The sequence below is a fragment of the Mycteria americana genome, chromosome 5, assembly GCF_035582795.1.
Source record: "Mycteria americana isolate JAX WOST 10 ecotype Jacksonville Zoo and Gardens chromosome 5, USCA_MyAme_1.0, whole genome shotgun sequence".
In the NCBI taxonomy this organism is placed as follows: domain Eukaryota; kingdom Metazoa; phylum Chordata; class Aves; order Ciconiiformes; family Ciconiidae; genus Mycteria; species Mycteria americana.
In genome coordinates, this window is record NC_134369.1 from 70832326 (window position 1) to 70852226 (window position 19901).

The 19901-nt window shown below is 41.6% G+C and overlaps 1 protein-coding gene across 2 annotated transcripts; it reads right to left on the reverse strand.

Annotated features, from left to right (window-relative positions):
- Positions 1 to 475: 475 nt before the first annotated feature.
- Positions 476 to 19636, reverse strand: STYX (serine/threonine/tyrosine interacting protein). 2 transcript variants are annotated; one of them, XM_075503933.1, is made up of 11 exons: positions 16326 to 16505; positions 8699 to 8731; positions 7786 to 7839; positions 6568 to 6665; positions 5791 to 5851; positions 4399 to 4435; positions 3808 to 3847; positions 3675 to 3725; positions 2985 to 3057; positions 1893 to 1986; positions 476 to 1171 (listed from the first exon to the last, which is right to left on the reverse strand). In XM_075503933.1, the coding sequence occupies exons 2-11, from the start codon at positions 8714 to 8716 to the stop codon at positions 1098 to 1100; spliced, it is 600 nt and encodes a 199-aa protein (XP_075360048.1). In that variant the 5' UTR covers positions 8717 to 8731; positions 16326 to 16505; the 3' UTR covers positions 476 to 1097. The 2 variants fall into 2 exon arrangements, with proteins under 2 accessions (XP_075360048.1, XP_075360047.1); XM_075503932.1 differs by lacking the exon at positions 16326 to 16505 and adding an exon at positions 19383 to 19636 and having other exon boundaries at positions 479 to 1171.
- Between the last annotated feature and the right edge of the window lie 265 nt (positions 19637 to 19901).

The following is a 19901-nucleotide window of genomic DNA, read 5'->3' on the forward strand; positions in this document are numbered from 1 at the left end:
ATCACAGCGCTTCTGAGAAGGGAGAAGAGTTAAAGCTGCACGATCTGCCTCAGCAATTCCCAACTTGAAAACCTTAAAGCACTGCTAAGTGTGTGGCCTCAGCTGACTCTAATGCTTTAGAAGAGCTGAGGCGAATCCTTTAGATCTTGATACTATTATGGCCAGTGCTTTGGGCCTCAGTTTTCAAACACCAACCCAATTTTTACCTCAAATGATGCAACTATTGTCTTACAAAGGGAACTACTCCTTCAATAGCAGTTTGAAGATGCCCTGTTCTAGTAGACAGACGGACCATACCAGCTTGTTCAACTTATAACTAATTTAACAAGCAGCTTTTCAATGCTAGCTAAAAGAATTCAGTCTTGATGTGTGTAAAATTGGTAGCTGCCCTCTGTATTAGTTCAGCACATGACTATTTATTAAGTAATTAATCAGTATTCTGTTTAACTTGCATAAAACAAGGTGAGATTCTTAGAACAGTATTTTGTCTTAAATTGGCCGCAGGGTATCAGTCTCAAAATAATTCAGTATATAATGAGGTTTTATAACAAGGTAAAGAGTTAAATACTGATTAGATCACTGCTGTTGCTCAATTGCCAGTAGTAGTGCATAGTGCAGTTCAAAAAGCACATTTCTACAAGCATGACCATCATATATACTGAGAACAAGGTGAGTTTTAGCAAACTTTTTCTTTACTAAAGTCTCTTGTTATAAATTACACAAATAACTTTATAAACAAATCCCCCCAGCTTGCATTTTGTTTAAAGTAATAACTTTATATCATACAAATAAAGAAATTTCAAGTATGAAAAGTGCATTATTGCAATAATACCTCTTTGCAAGTCCAAAAATCTTGGTTTAGAATAAAACTGTAAAGTGTAAAAAAGGAGTAAAACAATCAGTGCCATCTATTCATTCAAGAAGTCCAACATCTTAAAAATGATGCTTAGTGTGTTGCAGAGGCAGATTTACATCTGAAAGCAACATGTAATTGAAAAGAAGCTATGTGTGTGTTCATCATTTTGCATTTTTTTTCCCTAGTTTTCTTCACCTTTCTTGGCAGAATTCACAATACAAACAGTGCTTGTCCTCAGATATCATCCGTTCTGCGCTGCTGCCACATGCATGGTTCCAAGTTCTTCATCCTCTTCATGCATTCGCTTTAAACTTCCTGCAAAAGGCAAGAGGAAGGAGGATACATCTGAAAAGGTCAGCTCTAACAATACACAGCTGTGAGTAGGACTACAGGGCAGTTGTTATTGTCTTCTTGCAGGGACTCTACCCTTTGAAGACATTCCGCTTTCGGACAGCCAGTTGCTGACAGCGCTCTTCTTCCCTTGCGCTTCCCCACATAGAGAAGTTTCCTAGCATCCACCATTTTTTGCACTCCCTTTCTGTCTTCCCCCCAAACTCCATTTTCACTGACCTCTAGCAGGGGTGACTACCAGCACACCTCTATATAATTAAGGTAACATTTTTTACATGCCCTAATTCCTGTTATCTGTTTAAAGGCACAGCAAAAACTTTTTTTCAGAGCAACTGCCTTAAAATTAAGGGCAGCAATTATGTCATGAACATTGGCTGCTTTGAACCTGTCACTCTTGATTCCTCTAGGGAACTAGGGGTTTCTGAAGGACAGGGAGAGGCAGGGCCCTTCCTCCATATGGTATGGAAGTGCAGACAACACCACAGGGAAGTTCAAGCATAGGAGAAGAGAATATTTAAGTACTGCGTACTGAAGTTTGAACATAGCTTGCACACCAACTGCAGCCATCCCCTTCCCAAAAGTCTGAGATTTGCTGCTGCTGGAGGTTTACTTAGGGAGCGCAAAAGTCACCTCACAACACCAGGTAAGACAGGCGGCATCACACACAACAGGAGAGGCTTCTGACCTGTAGTACCAGGTGGAACTGAGAGGGATCTCTCCAACTGCAGTGGTGACATCATCTGGATGGTTAATTTTGCTAGATAGATGGCTTCATATTCCTGAAAAAGTTTAATAATACATATTGCTATTAATTTGGCATAATGCTTTGTAAGGCTGAGAAGGACTAATTCAGAGAGTTCACTAGGACACACTAGAGAGTATCTTACAGTAAGGCACAGATTTTAAAGGAGGAGAGCTCTTCATTGCTTTGACGTGAACGACAAAAACTGTCAGGAAGGCAGAGTGAAAGAAGACTTAAAGGATGACAAAAAACAGCTTTAAGGAAGAGAGTAAACTTTCATTAAAAATACTCTGTGAGAATGTTCAGAGAACTCGCTGTTTCCAGAAGGCAATTCAGACAGTAGGAACAAACCAAACTTAGAATACAGTAGCTTCAGAGATTTGTTACAAGGACAAACCACACACGGCCTTGAAGTTGCATTCTAGTGACCTGTCACGCTTGCAGTGCTACACAACTCCTCCTCGCAGGAGTTGCTTTAAAAAAAAAAAAAAAAAACCACAAAGCAAACAACAAAACCAAACTCAGGAGATATTCAACCATCTTGCTGCTAGCCACCTAAGTAATAGCAGAGACACTGCAAATCTGTTTCAATATACTGTCCTGATGTTTGCCCACGGTTCACCCAACAGACTCCTGGAATATGCTAAAGCAACTTCATGATACAGCTGTTTTCTGTGTCAGACTTGTGGATTTCATCACCTATGAATGCAAGCGTCAAGATGCATCACCGATGCGTGCCACAATACTCACTTGGCAGTTTCCTTAGCCACCAACTAAGCTGCTTCAGAGCCTCTTAATCACTGCACAAAACAGGATTTTTATTTCTCCTCCACTCCTGGATTTGCTTTGTCTAAAGCTTAAGTCCAATGAACTAAGGTACCCACTTATCTTCCTCCCAAGCTCTCCTATAGCTTCTGACATTTACTTGAAGCACACTTTTACAGTCAATGTTAAGCCTAAACAGAAACGGCTGTTTTGCAGGAAGATGATTCATCAAATGGCTTTTGAGTTACGACCAGGAAAATAAAAAGTCACCTGAAGTTGATGGACAAATCCAGCATTAGGATTAATACAGAATCTTCTTTCTTGAACATAAGTAAATGCATCCCTTAAAAAGAGAAGGAGAGAGAAAATACTTCAGTGGAAAACAGGCTAGGACAAAAGCCTCTGCGGTTTCAGGAGTCTTTCTTCCCATTATCAGTTCTTAGGAGACATACAACCTCTAAACGCTCCCCAGAACTGGTTTGTGTAACTGATATTGTTTGGGCAAAAAAGGAAGCAGTAGCTGTAAAATACTATTTGCCCACCCCCACCTCTAGTCTTCAGCTTGCCGGCCTGTTTTCAACACACTACTTAGAACAGCCTCTTGGGGCCTCTCCTATAGCTTACAGCGAGGCATCAGCCTGTGTAGGCTGGCATCCTGTTTCCAGTAGCAGCAGGTACCTACTTCTTCTTAAACAAAGGATGTAAACAAACCTGCAGTGAAGTAAAATAGAATAATCTGCCCCATGTAAAGCCTTCACTCAATCTCAGTAGGTAACAACTGGCTTGTGCGTCAACACACAACTGTTTATGTTCCCTCCAAAATTATTATTCACTTATACCACTTGAATTAAAAAAAATGAATACCTACAGATGTATCGGACTTCTTATCTGTACTAAAGTACACTCTCGCTTCAGCCTTTTCAGACAAACGGTTAACTACATGACCGTGCTCTTTCTTACCTGTACTTCACCCCAAATGTTTCCATTATGTATGCAATAACTAAGGCAGCACTAAAAAGAAACAAAAAATTAGTAAAGTGTATTTCCATTGTTTAAAAAAAAAAATTAATAAGCAGGATGGACAGTTTCCTACCTTCTAGAAATCCCTGCATTTCCATGGACAAGAACTTTTCCTGAGAAAGAAAAAAACAAACAACCAACCATACTTGTATAGACTGAATAAAATTCTTCAAAATGTAGTTTTTCCTTGTTATGGAGAACTACACAGTAGCAAGGTACAATCTAAGAAATAAGTGTGTCTTGCTTCACTCTAGATTACTAACTACAGCCTGTCCATTACTGCCCTGGGATAAAGAAACATGGATTCCTGCTCCTCTGAGGATTTCGAGTAACAGAACCTGCATTCCAAGACCACAATGCAGATTTAAGGCCCTACATTAGAGAGGGGACACAAAAAACTCATGCACGGAACACAGTTGTGTTGAAAGTGAAAAAAAAAAAAAACCAAAACAGATATACAAAGAGGTTTGTTTTCCAGTCAGAGGCAAAAGGAAAGAACACTTTGCTCTAAACTTGTATGATATAGTTCAAGTCAAGCACAATAAAACCCCAAATTTAAGAAAACCTCATACTTAAGAGCCTCTAATACATATCACAAAGTTAGTTTCAAAGCTTTAACGACAATGTATTAGTAAATGAAGGAAAAAAGTTAATATGATTTTACCTCCACTTTGTAAACTTCCATCAATAAATTCTTTAGTCTAAAAAACAAAAAATTACAAGACTCAAAGTTTTAGATCATTCTAGATGTTACTGCTACTTGCATTTAAATTTGGTAGAATTTTTGTATCAGTCTTTATATACGGTGACAATAATGCACTCTGTTTATACAGACTTAGACATCACTTCAATTGAATTTATATTTCTTTTGTACTTTGAACTATCCATAAAGTTGTCAGTGAAAAACTAGTGCCAAGCCGGAAACAAAAATGCATAAAAATCCAGTATATGTGCCTTTTACAATCATTACGTCACACGTTATGCCGCTATAATAAAGAGTAACTTCCAAACATCTTTGCTTAACAGTGGGGAGAAAAAAACCCAACCAAACAAAAACCCCCACGCATCAACACCAACACGGCCTGGACCACACTCCTGACACCTGTGAAAGTCTCCCATGATATTTTCAGTTATACAAGTAGGTCTAATCAATCTATAAGGTGAGACGTGATGTAGTGAGGTCTGTGGAATACTGCCAGGTTGAAACAGCCGATTAGATGAAAAGCAAAAGCTAAATGATTTCTTGTGGGGAAAACTCAGACTAGACTCTTAAAAATATACCAACACAGAGCTACTAAGATGTCAGTAACTGCGAAATCTGCAGAGGACATTGTTTGATCAAATGGCATTATACTTTAGAAAAGCTGCAAGCCATCACTTGATTTGCCGCCTTGTTCTGCAAAAACATGACCACCTTTGCCGTATACAGGGAAGCCACAAGAGCTTTTTGGTGTTTTTTGGTGGGGAAAGGAACAAAATGCTTTTCCTCTGCTGCAACCTAACCTACAATAAGGATACAAAACCATAGAATAAACCCTCAGTTTTGAGCTATCTCCAAGTGTCAGTATGTAATGGGTACTGTTTAACTTAGTTACTTTTTAATTCCTTTACAGCAAACATGTTTCAAGATGCTGTAAAACTTAGTTACACCAACTAGTTACTATTTTCCATTGAATTTGTTTTAGTATTTGATACAAGAGATGTAAATACTCTTGGGCTCAAAAAGTAATTTTCCTACAGGCCAAGGGTTTCCAAAGTAACTTGCATTCTCCCATGACCTGGTTTTTTTTTGTTTTGAGACCAGTCTTTTCTTTTTGAGACCGTAAATAAGATACATCTCAAAATGTACAGAAACTCTGCCTCAGTTTCTATACTTGTAAAAAGGAGTTAATCACGCTTATTAAAGTGGCAATAATAAGGTCACTTAAGAGTTCTCAGCCCTTCCAGGTGCCTCAGGCTGGGTATCCCAAATTTGAAACTGGTATCTGTTAGTTCAGAAAACTCTTCCTGGGCAACTCCATTCCCAATCCATTCACATTAACACACAAATACTTACCATAGGGAAAAATCGTATTATATTCTCAACTGGATTATCTGCAATATCCAAGACTAAATACCTACAACGAAAACAGTTGCTATGAGTACAAGATAACACCGAGTTGCTGCCACCTGTACATGTACAGCTGATTCAACCCTGCTACAATACTCAAACCTAGACGGAAGCCAGCACTTCCCTCCTGCCTTTACTTTCTGGTCTGAGATCCAGGACATCTACAAACAAGCAACCTCTGGAGGTGTCCTTGCAAGGAAGGAAGCGAGGAACCTCCTCCAACATCCCCGGACAAAATCACCTCTCAGAGCGGAAGAGATTCACAAGTGCTATGCCACAGGTGACTCAACTTTGTTTGAAAGCAGTGTACTACGTACTCACATGCTCCCCATCAGTTTGTAAATACGGGCCAGTGTTCTTTCCCAGGGCTCTATGCAACTTTTTCAGAGGTACACACATTCTGATTAAGTCACCTCAAATGTTTTATTAGCAGGATAACCTGTACTCAGAACTTACAACTTTAAAACTGAAGACAGTCACTGTAAACTAATGGATACTTCTCATTTGCGGTGTTGTCTATGTCTAGAGTTGAATGGATGAATAAACTTCATGGTTTGGATTTAAGAGTCTTCCTACACCTTAGCACATTTTTCAAATACTTTTGACAATGTGAAAATATTTGGAAAGAACACTAACATTAAACAAAAAAATCTCGTTAATACAGAACAAGGTGATTAAGATCTTTCATTATTTGCAGTTCTGCATGTTATGATCATTTCTCACCTAAATAACTGTTGGAAGTTTGGTTTAATAAAATTTGCTTCAATGTTTTGCCGTATGCATATTACATGGGTTATGCCATGTTTCTGAAGTATAGGTAGCTGTGGAAAAAGAAAAAAAAAACAGATGTTTTAAATTACTGAATCCATCTATTGCATAGTAATAAAAAGAAAAGCTATACTTAAATACACAATAGGGCTATATCATGTCCTCAAGGAAAATCAGAGCTAGTCTTCCAATATTCAAAGCATAGTGTGAAAAATTTTTTCTTTCAAAAAGATAAACCACAACCACTAGGAGCTGCAAGAAAAAGTATTCCTAACAATAATAAGAACAGGCAGTAAAGGCAGCATTCAATGAACGTGTTTGTCTCTGCCCACCTTTCACTTTGCCTGAAATTGCAAGTCCCTACATGATGTAGTAATTTTCAGCTAGCATTGGATTCTTGCTGGAATCAGACCATTGAAAGTAAGATCATTTAAAATATGAGGTAAGCTTGCAGATACAAGCTTTGACTTAGCAGCGCTTGACTTTATTGTAGGTGCAATTTACCTTATTTTACTGCATACATACGAGTTCCCAGTTCCGATAGGTATTGCAACGTTTTAGCAAAGGATTGCCTGATCAGTAATGTGAAGTCTCAAATGTTTTACCTTTTTCTAAGAAAAATTCTATTCAAGCTTAACTATAAGACTCAACTTTAATACAAAGAGCTCATACGTGAATGCTCACTGCAATTAATGTGCAAGACACTTCAAACTTGCATTTTTCTCTGGTTTGTAAGGAATAGGTAAAGCTGACTAGCTGAATTGAGAAAACATGCACACGCGTGTGTACGAACACACACAGAACTTCAAGCCATGTGAAAATCAGTCAGGGCTCTTTTTCATTTTTCTCCTGAAGCAACCCTTTAGCTCACAAGATTGTTAGGGAAAACGCAGTCTTGTAAGTGTCAACTGCCCCGGCATGTGCCTGAGGCGGTAGTTCAGATTCACTCTGGAAAGGGGAGGCATCAACACCGGCCCCAATCACATAATCCTGCAGGCTAAAAGGACCATCCCCTAAACACACCACGTATTACTCCTACTCTGGCATCTTTCATGTCCCAGTTCAGGATTGCAACCAAATTTACACTCATATAGATAACACTTGAACATATTGCCACAGTAACAAATCACCACAGCAAAGTTTCCTTATGAGACACTATTCTGAAAATCATACCTTGCTTTTCATAGCTGAAGAATACGGGCCTAAAAATAACCCAGGTAAAATTTCCTAGGGGGGGCAGAAAAACAGACATTTAATACCAACTCAAAATTATTTGAAATAATACATTGCACTCAACTCAAACCATGGCCATGGAAACAAGCAATTTACATATTAGTGAGAGATGTGCTATCAAGTGTCATTTATAACAGGACAAGGAAAAAAAAAAATCAGTTTGGCAAAATAAAAGAAACATGATCTTTGTGCAGGAGATCTTGTTTTGGAACAGGAATCAAGTCCTTTATTTGGATTAAGTTCCAGTTTGATTACTACATCTTACCCAGCCCCAGATCAAATGAAGGGAACTCTATCTCTGTATATAATTGTGTCTTGTAATTAATTCCAAATCGCTCTCATGGAAAGATACATGCATGGCAATTCTTCTAGCTTTGTCCTAGTAGTAGGAAAATATCAATTTTTAACCATTTGTCTCCCCACCAATAAAGACACGTAGGTCTGTAGATCTTATCTTGTGCAAAGATTTGGCTGACATCATGGTAAGAAAATTTTAATTGTACAGAGCTCCTACTTGAGAACACTGACTTCCAACCAAATTGAAGTTAAAAAGCAACGCTCCAATACATTTTTAGCAACCATCTCCTAAAAACGTTCATGAAAACAAAAAAACAGTATTTTGGGGATTCTGAAGAAGAGGACAAGATTACCTTTTTTTTTTGGCACTTGCACAACTGAGATCCAAGCACACCTGCACTCTAAGCTGGCAATCCTCACACATCTCTCCCATGGTGCTGCCTGACACTTCACCCCTAAAGACTGATTTTGATACCAGCTCTTTTGTAGGGCACTTTCTTTTTCTTACTGAACGCGCCATGGGTTTTGACTCAAATGGTAAATGAAAGTGTCATACCTGCATCTCTCTCCTCATGGGATAGGTCCAATCCTTAAAATAAAACAAAAAATAATTATAGAGGCACATAAAGGGAAAAACAAATTCAGACAGAGATCTTATGTAAAAGAATCAAAATCTATTTTCTGCAGATTGTACAAGCTACCTGCTACGCAACAGGCGCGTTGCTTACGCTTGCTGCTAACTCTCCACATGGATACCAGTAACACGCAAGTGCAAGGAACACTACTTGGAAAGCTGATGTGAAGAAACCTCAAGTACTCTACAGCATCAGTGATGCAGCCTGTGCAGAACAGCCCATGTGTTGTACATCCACACCTCAGCTTTCTGCTTATAAGCTTCCCTCTAGAGTGGGGAGGGGGAAAAAAAAAAAAAAAGGAAAAAAAAAAGGAAAAAAGCTTTAGAACGTTCTGTACTAGCCACGGAAGCAAAAAAATTCCTTTGACTGGTACATTCCTACAGCCACTGAAAAAACAGTTAGAAGATAACAAGTACAGCAGGTAACTCCCTTAAAATCCACACTGCCTCACCCAATACATTAAAACTAACTTTATTTTGCATAGCCAGGATTTAGCTTTAACAATTCTAGAAACTTATGTTCTCCATGAAGACAGCAAGCCATTCAAGTGAACTTCCACTTTTCTCCATCCTAGACAGTTACGCTGGGAAGGATCCCCTCCCAGTAAACGCATACACTTGTGTTCAGCCACAAGGACACGATACTTCTCATCGGTTAATTTACAGCTAGCACATCACATCCTTCCACAGAATCTCAGACCCTCGAGTTTGTGAGGGTTCGCCACTCGGGAATCACCCCTTCCCAGCTGACTATTTACTATGATCCAACTCAATCTATCGGAACTGCCCAGAACAAACGCCAGGATCAACATTTTCATCCTTTGCTCCATTTTACAGAACTGCCAAAGCCGAACAGAAAAATGCTCAGGCAGACTATTCCTGTCTTTCCTTCTTTACAACTCCCACCGTCCTCTATTAACAGGCTCTTACTCATTCTTTGACCCTCACACACGAAGGAGTTGTATCTGAGATCACAGTTACCAGCTGGAGGGGAAAAAAAAAAAAAAAGGAAATAGTCAAACATATCGAATCAAATAGACTGCATACATTTATTTACATAACTTTGTTGTTTGCTCCACACACACCGGCAGCTAAGAAAAAACTTTGCCATATGTTGTTCTTGTTATGTTCTAATCTCCTCAAAACTATGAGAAAGTTAAATTCTAAATATTCCACCTCTGAAGTGAGGTCAGGATTATACCAAGAAAGATCCAGGCCCTTAAACTGCAGCATTGTCCACCTTAGCACCTGCAGTTGTACCAGTAGCATCAGTTGCACATTAACCCTCTTTTTACTAAGACACACAAGAAAAATCCAGCGCTTCCCCCAGATACACACACAGTTAGGTTTTGCCAGCTCTTGGTAGTGGAATTAGAAAGGATTTTAGTATCAGTAAAGTTATTCTGGAAACCACTTGAATTGAATCTGGGACAGCATTTCTGAGAAAGCAAACAAACATTAAGCCACTCAAACCAATTCTTTGAATACTACCTAAAATGGTAGTACAGACAGGGAAATAAAATGCACTGAAATGGTCTTTGCTAAAGAGACAGAGAGGTAGCTAAATTATTTCTGCATGTTCCAGCTGTAATAATAAAAGCTCCTGGTAGTAGAAAGCGGAAATCCTGTGACAAAAGGATGATATTTGCAGAACTGTATCCTTTGAAGGTTGACCCAAGAGTGTTTTAGCATAACCCTGTTGTCTCACTGCATATACAAAAGCATAATTCACTCATCAAAAAGCAAGAAAACCCCAGTTCTGTCCAAATATAAAAACAATAGTGAGAGTAATAAACTCTGAAAAGCTTAAGCTATACTCCTGGGAGCATACAAACACTTAAGTGGGTTTATTACTCTATTTGTAGAATTTAAAAGTCTTAATCTGTAGCATAATGAAAACACAAATTCATCACTATTTTGGCCAAGGGGACTTAACAATATATTACAAATTTTCCTTTCAAACGCATTAGAAGCAGGAAATTGTGTTAGTCCCAACAGCTGTAAGCTGTGCAAAATAAGTAGGCAAGAATTTAGCAATATACAGTCCAAAGGAAACCAAAACCCAAGAGACAACAGATGCCACAGATGTTCTGAGCAAGAGAAAAAATGTCAGTATTGGCTCCAGACATTAGTCTTCAATGTTCTTCAAGAAGCCAAAGAGACACAGTTTCCAATGGGATTCAGTCTGCAAAATAAATATCTGAAAGATGATGTCTAAAGAAAACATTTAATCTGAGACAAGTACACAAACTACCGAAAGAGTGATTCTGCTGATTTCCTGATAGCCCTCCAAGGCTTTTAAAACTAACAATGCAAGATTATTCAGATGTTATGCAAAATTATGTAAAAAAAAAAATCTATTAGTGTAGACTGAACCCAAGCAGAGGTCTCATTTTAAGGAATTCATTCATCAACCATGTTTTCCACACTGTCTGAAGCACCCAGCAGACAAATAACAACTGGAAGTTTCTCTTTTTATCAGACCAAATATAAGAATTTTGCTAAGAAAGCAACAGATGATGCCAGAGCTGGATAGACTAACAGCACTCCTTGCTGCTAAGTATTCGGTAGGTTCTACAGAAAAAGTGACAACTCACTGGAAGACATGATCTTCGATACTCGCAAGACACAAAAAGCAAAGAGAAGGAATGCAAAAAAAATAACCCCCACAACTCCAAAGTTTTAAAGAGGAGCCACTCACCTCTGACAGATCTTCCCAAACTAGACTGTGATTCACTGACGGACAAGTTTAAAAGATACCTCAGCTGTTTTGCAGAGGGTGTTCACGGCACGTATCTGCTGTATTTTGTATTCACACAAATGAAATGCCAGGCACTATCTAAAGCACGTGAACTACTGTCCCAGAATGGAGCAACTAGCAAGAGAAAAGGGAATAAAGCACGTTTCAAAGCCCTCCCTTCCAATCTCTAGCTGAAATAAATTGAAGATATGAAGGAATAGGCGAGACTGGTCTATACTACAAAGAGCTTCTTGAGCTTCAGCTTGAGTTTGGATGAGCTTCCAAACTACATCAAGAGTTACTCTGCCAACAGTTATGGTTATTTTGTCAGTATTTTTTACCATAGCTATACCTGTTCTTCTTCAGAAGAAGAGTTTAATGGCAAAAAAACCTGACACCTTACACTGACGTGTGCAAATGCACATACACGTGGACTTTTTCCTGAAAGAGTGACCTTGGCTACGACTTAATATAAAATTCATATTATGAATTTTTTAATTAGTTTAACAGGCCTGACATTGAGACTTGTCTATGCTCAAGATCTGCACAAAAGCAAAGACTGTGTTTTTTAAACACAGCACCGCAGCATACCTTATGCAATCTGCGCATGCCTCACCAGAAGGAATGTAGTGAAGTGGACATACGTGACATTGCTTAACCGGTCCCTAACTGACAGTTTAAGTCTGAAGACCCATCTGATTTTCACATATAAAAGGTCTGTCCTAGTTGGTCTTTGCCAAAGCTCAGCTTTGGTTGAAAGGCAATCCTCAGTACTGCACTTTCATTATTACAGTTAAACTCCTGCTACCTTATAATTAGTAAAGCCTGCAAACCACACACTGCCCTAGATGAAGGAAGCAGCTCTCAAAGGTGCTGAAAAAAACCTAGTGAAATAAATCAAATCAGTAGTTGAAAGAAGGAGAATCCAATATCAGGAAGTATCTTTTCTAGATTTTAGCTGCTGCCCCTTATCTGCTCAGCATCGCTGGGCATCAGCCACCTCCTGCAATGACTCTCCCTGCTTTCAAGAGCATTGCTCAAGTCCTTTTGAAAAGCTGCACACAACTCCCAGTAAAACCTTCCTGACCACTCCAGGTTTCTGACCCTTTTCCAACACTCAGACAGCTCTTTTGTTGTTGACAGCATCACTTACCTCTCTGTACAGATTTCTCTTCCCATTGCAGTTCATCACAGCAAGACTTCTGCATGATTGATCATTCCTCATGCACCTCAAAGATCTAGGGTTGTCAGAATCCTCTTGCCTAAATTTGTTTCCCTGCCTAGTGGAATATTCATATAAGCTATAACACTCAAAAGTTTCTCCTCCAAACCTGGTACAACATTCTTCCACAAGTTGTGGAATCAAAGTTGAAGACAACTGTTACGGCAATGACAGCCACACATTCTGCTGACCTGCTTCAATTCCTTCATCTGCTCTGGCCAACTGATCTCTTGGCTATAACTTTGTACTGCTCTGTATAGGAAATTAAAATTACAGCTACACAGTGTTATATCAGAACAGTGAGAGGGCATGATTATATTAACTGCCAGCACTATCATCACCCCCCCTTAGCAGGCTACAGCTTGGATTGTGGATGGGTCCCGATCCCTTAACAACTACCTTGACACAAAAGCTTTATGCTTAATTCTGAGGCAGTTTTAAGTCTAATTTACACAATGAAATGAGATCACACCTTGGTTTTCAAAGTATTTTAGACAATACTTTGAAAAAACCTCCCAGCTGATACAGTCCAGCAAAATGGGGGGAGGGGGGACGTTACCATTAAAGACCTGCACAAAAATAAAGCTAGTTACACCAATGGCCTTTGGAAAATGGAACAAACAATTGTCCAAAGAGATCATGAAATACTAAAGTAGTAATAGAGCATACTCATTTGCCATCTTTTAACAAGAAAACAGACAAATTAAATGAAGTACTGAAAACATATTCAAGAAAAATATTTGAATATTACTGGAACCTGCCATGTCTATCACAGTGAAGCTTGCTACTTTAAGGGCCTCAAAATTAGCTACAAACAAGAATGAAATGAAAGGCTATGTCTTCAGTTTCAGTCACGCTTCATGTTCTTGGACAGTTATTCCAGTCAGAAGGATGTTTATATATATATATATATATATAAAATAGAATTATTTCAGTTGGAAGTGACCCACAATGATCAGTTAGTCCAACTGCCTGACCCCTTCAGGGTTAAATATATATATATCTTTTTTTTCCAGGTAGAAGTCCTAGTGCAAGTATATAAAATATAAAAAATTAAATCCGGTCTTTTTGTTCACTAGCAAGAACAGAGCTATACTAACAAGGTTAAGGAAGGCTTTGACAGTACTGCTAACCCAAAGCAGTGGCTGGTTAAAGGATGAGGTTACCTTCCCAGCCTTGCCCAGTTGTTTAATCCTATGGGCACCACGCTCAGGAAACTACAATGGCCCAAAACTAACAGCTTTTTTAGCAAAGCTGGTTGTCTACCAAGTCAGCTCCCTGCTCCAGGTCACCACAGGTCAGACAAGCATCAGGACAAAAACGGTGACAACGCTGGACGGTTGGCAGGATGGGTAAAGCCACTTTTTAGCAAAGCCAGCTATTAGATAGGCTTTGCTGTAACGGCAAGTCCCTCCTCGGTCACAGATCCCACTTCGGTCAGTCTCATCAACGGTAAACAGGGGCTGGGAAGCAGCGTTTAACAGCATTTTCTGTGTATTTGTAAAGAGTACTCGGACAATGGGAAGTCCTCATCACAGAGACATTTTTGCTTTTGAAAATACAGAGGAATACAAAAGCAGGAAGGTGGAGAGAAAGAACAATAGCAGGTGGGAATGACAGAGCACACAGAGGAAGGAAGAAGTGTACAATAGGAAAAGAAAGGTTATTTTGGCAAAGAGAAACACAAGCCAGGGAAAAGGCTAAAAGGTAGACTAAGGCAACTAAATGGAAAGTAGAAACATGATATAGATAAGAAACAAATGTTTCTTATTTGTCCCATTCTGTAACATTGGTCCAAAAGATACCTCTACTAGCTTGTTAAATACCGGTTAGCACACAGGCTCATCAGCACTAGCTTTTATTAACGCACAATAAAAGAATAAAGGCAAAATTCTTCATTCTATATGAAGCACGTAGCCAAGTGGCAGGACTGCCGCCCTTTTTGTATTATTGTCTTTTTAAATCGACTTGCACAGAAGCCGAGAGTCATCTGAATTTTTTTCTAGTAGTATCTCTCCCGCGCTCACCCCATGGCAATTTTACCCACTACAATAAAAGCTCTTGATGACTCACTTTCTATGAAGAATCTGTAGCACGTGCACTAATGAACAAGTTTTAACAGTAACCGGTAAAGGAAAAATTCTATCCAGATTATTATTAGAATTGTTTATAATGGTGCAAGTATGTCCTTTCTCATACCTTGTTTTTCTTTTTTTTTTTTTTTTCTTCTCCTTTTTAACTACAGCCTATTGAGTTGGGCTATATTGAGACAGCCGAGGACCATACAGGTCTCTTTACAACTTCCATTTAGATAAAAACCTCAGGCTTTAAGTCCCCAGTTCTACAAACTGCTCCAGTTGTGAGCCACCTTCACGTCTGTGCGGGTGCCTGTGCACTTCAGCGGGCTTCCCACGGGTGCCAGCCACGAGTTCCTCACAACTGAGGAGACTGCTCCACTTCAGCTGCCACGGTGAACCTCTTCTGATATATGCAAAGTAGTCTGGTAGTATCCCGCAGAGTTGGGATCGAAATCTGTCACCTGATTTACATTTCCCAGCATGACAGAGCATTTGTTTTAAATTTCTTTTGCTCTCTCATGTGGGCAGGTAAAATAAACATTATAATACAGGCTTCCTACTTATTTTAAAGAGAGTGCAGAGGAGGGGAATTGCTTTATGTTTGTTAAGGGGGTTATCTGTGTTTCCTAGTAAAAGTAAGAGTAAAAAAAAGCTTAAGAAATTTGTTCCACCTTTAGATGGACTGCACTACTGCATAGTTGAAAAAGCAGTCAAAAATACATTAGCATTTCACACTAAATATAGGTGTCAAGAAATGTACATTTCTTCAAAAATCATATGCTAAAGAAAGCTCAGTTTTTACACACATAATAAAAAGGCAAATATGACTGCTTAGTCGATAAGCTGATAATTCTATTACAAGAACCACGGAGAGTCCTAAAACAATTCTAAATACATCATGAATACTAGTTTAATCAGCCTGCTTGCAAGCAAATACACTAATGTTTTAACAAAGAAATGAACTGATAATTATTGCTGTGTTCCCATTACATATATCCTACCGCTATTTTTTTTTAAAAGGGAAAATAATTTCCATTGAATTCCTTGAATTATTCTGGTCCTTATTTACCATCTTTCCAAAACTGCTAAGATGTCTCTGTACTAATACTCCAGCATGCACTAACTGTTACTAACCTGACCATCTTTTAACAGGTCTTTAGCCATACATGTTTACACTGGGGGAAAAAAAAAACCAGCACTTCTCAAATTTAAGAAAGTTTGAGACCTCATCTTGGAAAATGTGCCAGTTTTAGAAAAAGACATATAAATCTAAGTTTAGAAATGGTTTCCACACCATGTACAATCACTATTACTCATAAGACTTTGACATATTCACTATCACCAATCTGTAAATGAACACGTACAGTTTGCAGACATTCATGGCATATACCAGAAAAGCTTTGCAAGAATGGTGACTTACATGTTGAATACCACAAAATTAAAAGTAGAAAACACTCAGATGGCACAAGGACCTGTGAAAAGTTCAGCTTTTAACTGCCATAGACTCACCAGTGAAAGACGGAAGCTGGCTTATCCCAGGCTTCATTAGCTCATCCTGCAGAACTGGACAATTCACCCAGAGTGCAGCCAGCACCCAAGAACGGACTAGAGGAAGCACCACAAGCCAGCACTGACACACGCTTGTACCAAAGCGTGGCAGACGCTTGCGAATACTTGTCTGTGCTTGACCTATAACAAACATGGTTTCACCACCTGAATGAACTTTAAGGACACACAAACTGCGGAGGAGGGGGGGGGGGGGGGGGAGTGACAGATGTCACTAAGAGTAGTCAGAAGAACAAACTTCTGGTCTGTCAATTCCTGAGATGGTATCAGATTAGGAATGCAAAGAAGGCATAACTCTCTCCAGCAGGAAAATATCACCAGCATTTCTTAACATGGTGTTTCACAAGCTCCAAAAAGTACCATTAGCCAAGGTCAGTAGTTTAAAAATCCAGCTTTTTTTAATACTACGTATGGATTAGTCACACCGCAAACAATCTACAGGCCAGAAAACTGACCCATTTATCTAGAGTACATTTCTGCAGTCTGCCTAAGTCGATCCAACCGCAGGCTGCTCTCACTCCCTCACCAGATCGCCTTGCCCGCTCTCTGACTTTTCCTTCTGCCAACACTATGGAGTGTGAAGTTGTGCAGTCAACCAGATCAGCTCACCCATGTGGCTTCTTTTTTTTTAATTATTTTTATTTAAGCTGTCACATGGTTACTAGTGTCAGACAGGAGAAGAGAGCTGGGGGGTGGCAGTTAGATTGCCTTAAAATGACCACAAAGTTGCACTTACTTTTGAGCAGCCTAGTAAACCAGGCTGCATCAGGAAGTAAACCAGGCATTCCCCAAGTTCTCTCTCCTCCCCTTCCCCCCAAATATCTTGAAATCAAGTCCACCGGACAGCATTAAACCATACATAACCAACTTCCTGAAATGACATTAGAGAGTACTCCTCGTTAAAGAACCTCCTCACTGCAACGCACGAGAGATGATCTTCAGCTTTCCATGAATAACTACATTTTGTGGGCAGAATGATTTTAGTTTCCTTAGTTTGCTTTTCCGAAGCATCTTCTTAAGGATTGGGCTGAAGGCCCAAGGCTGAAGTCTCTTACGCTTTGCTTAACAAGTTAGCTCCACAAAAACTTTGACATTGTGACACCGGCTTTAATTTCTCTGTTTCCCCCAAACACTCCAACTATAGTACATTTAGATCAAGTCAGACACAAATGTAAGGTGGTGAAAAAAAAATTAACTTAGTTTTTAAAAATAGCCCCTGAAATTCTCCACTATGGTCTCGTAGCATGTGAAGTTCTACCATTCTGTACATTATACTATTGAGAGATAGAGCATGAAAAAAGAAAAAAATAAAATCCGCCCTGCAGGATACTGTATTATAACTTCAGTTTTCATTAGCTAAGACTTGTTAGACTGGCAGTGACCTCTGTTTTAAAAACTGTTTTAACCACACACTCCTTTTTAGCCATTCTAGTTATAAACAGGTTCGAAAAGCCATTCAGCCTAATTTAGTTAACCATTTTCAGAAGTAACTGTCAATAATATGATTGGTTTCTCCAGAAAGAAAAGATATTTTAAAACAAACAAATTATAAGCCTTAAGATGGTATATAATTTGTGTTCAGATACAAACTGATTACAACTTTCTAAAAACAAACAAGATTACTTGTAAACACCTCCATAGCTCTGAAGTGAAGAGGGTATGAAAAACCAAACGGTTTTGTCGTCAAGATTTTTTAAGAAAAACACCTTTCTTTTTTAAGAAAAACACCTAGTAATTTCCATATTTCAGGTAACTTACCACAATAAGAGCATTCAACAATAACGCCATTAAAGCAGAAATAAATGCTGATGTTTACGAAATATGCGGCAATCTACAGACCTCTGCGGAGCTCAGATACGATCAACTTCCCGCACGATCACTGTGACATTTCGCATTAAATATCTGACACTATCAAAGCGGGCCGCTCCGGGCTGTTTGTGACACATGAAAACACACCAGCAGTATCCAGGGTCAGAACTGGTCAGCTAAGCCAAGTTCAGAAATCAGACACCGCACTGGCCCGACTCCCCTGACGGCACGCAGGGTGCAGTTTAGTCTTAGCAGATATTGCCACCTGTCTTAGTTTGCAGAGAAGTCTTGGCTCTCGCACACCGTAAAAATGCCTCTCCAACAGACTCACCAGATTGTTTCTCGAGTATCTAAGAGTTAGTAGACAGCAACTGTTTGGAAGGGGACACGCAGGTACCCGCTGCTAGCAGCTCATTACCTTTCTGCTGTACAAAAAGGGGCAAGCAGGCAGCCAGCAGCAGATGGAGGACAGGACTGGTGACCGTACAAAGGGAGAGGGAACACGCAGCGGGAGGCAAAAGGGCGGCTAACAGGCAGGCCGTGACACACTGAAGCACAGAAGGGGGGACAGCAGAGACAGCAAGCTGAGCGGGGGCCGCCGTCTGAGGGCAAAAGCCAGGGGAGCGGCGGTCAGGCGAGATGAACCGGGGGGTCCCTGACAGCAGGCACCCTCTCTTCAGCAGGCAGGGCTCGCTAACAGGGCAGGCGGGGGAAGGCCGGAGGCAGCCGGGAGGGGAGGTGCAGGAGGAAAGGGGCTCTGTGAGGGCACCGGAGACGGCAGGGAGCAGGGGACAACAGGCAGGACCGGAGGATGCGGCCGGTGGTCCCGGGGGGTGGCACAGCGCCTGGCAGCGGGGCCTGCGGACGGGGGTGTCACCCGCGTAGGGGGGAAGAGGACGGCCCTGCGCCTCGGTGGGGACCGGCGGGACGGCCAGCGAGGCCCGGGCCCAGGGCAAGCGGGGGAAAGCGGCCGGGACACACCCCACCGGGGGGACGGGCTGTCAGCGGGGACCCGCGGGGGGGACAGGGCCCCACCGCCCGGGGCGGGGAGGCCAGGACCATCCGCGCCACGCGGGGCCGGGCGCGCACGAGGCCGGCGCGGCATCTGCCCCCGCGGCGGGCGGCTCTCCTCAGGCGGGGCCGGAGCGGCGGGGCCGAGCGGCGGCCGCCGAAGCTCCCTCCGCCGCTCACCTCAGAGTCCTCTTTGGCCTGCGGCAGCGCGGGGAAGGCCGGCTTGGCGAGCTCCATGGCCGGGCACTCTCCGGGCGGGGCAGGACCGGGCAGGGCGGCTATTTGGGCAGCGGGCCCGCGGGCTCCGGCTCGGGAGCAGCGGCAGCAGGAGGAGGCGGAGGAGGCGGCGGCGCGCTCAGCCGCTCGCGCCCAGCCGCCATGCTGCTGCTGCTGCTGCTGCTGCTGCTGCTGCCGCTGCCGCTGCTGCCGCCTCTTCCCTCCTCCTCCTCCTCCCGCCGCCGCCGCCGCCCCCGGGCTCCGCTCCAGCGGCGGCCCCGCCCCTGCCCCGCCCCCACCGGCCGCCGCGCGCGGGGGCGGTGCCGCCAACGGCCCGAGGGGCGGAGCCCGGCGCGCGACGGCCGCCCCCTCGCCGCCGTGAGGCGCGGAGCGGAGCGCGCGCTCTCTCCTCACGGGCCGAGCGCGGGCTGTGCCCGCGGAGCGCCGTTAGCTCCCGAATTCGTTAATTAGCTCCTTAGCTCC

Coding starts and splice junctions, on each gene's coding strand:
- STYX (XM_075503932.1), bottom strand. CDS start 19,439: ATGGAGCTCGCCAAGCCGGCCTTCCCCGCGCTGCCGCAGGCCAAAGAG. Junction 3,726..3,807: donor AATGCAGGGATTTCTAGAAG/GTAGGAAACTGT, acceptor GTTTCTTTTTAG/TGCTGCCTTAGTTATTGCAT. Junction 1,172..1,892: donor AGTTCCACCTGGTACTACAG/GTCAGAAGCCTC, acceptor TGCCTTTTGCAG/GAAGTTTAAAGCGAATGCAT.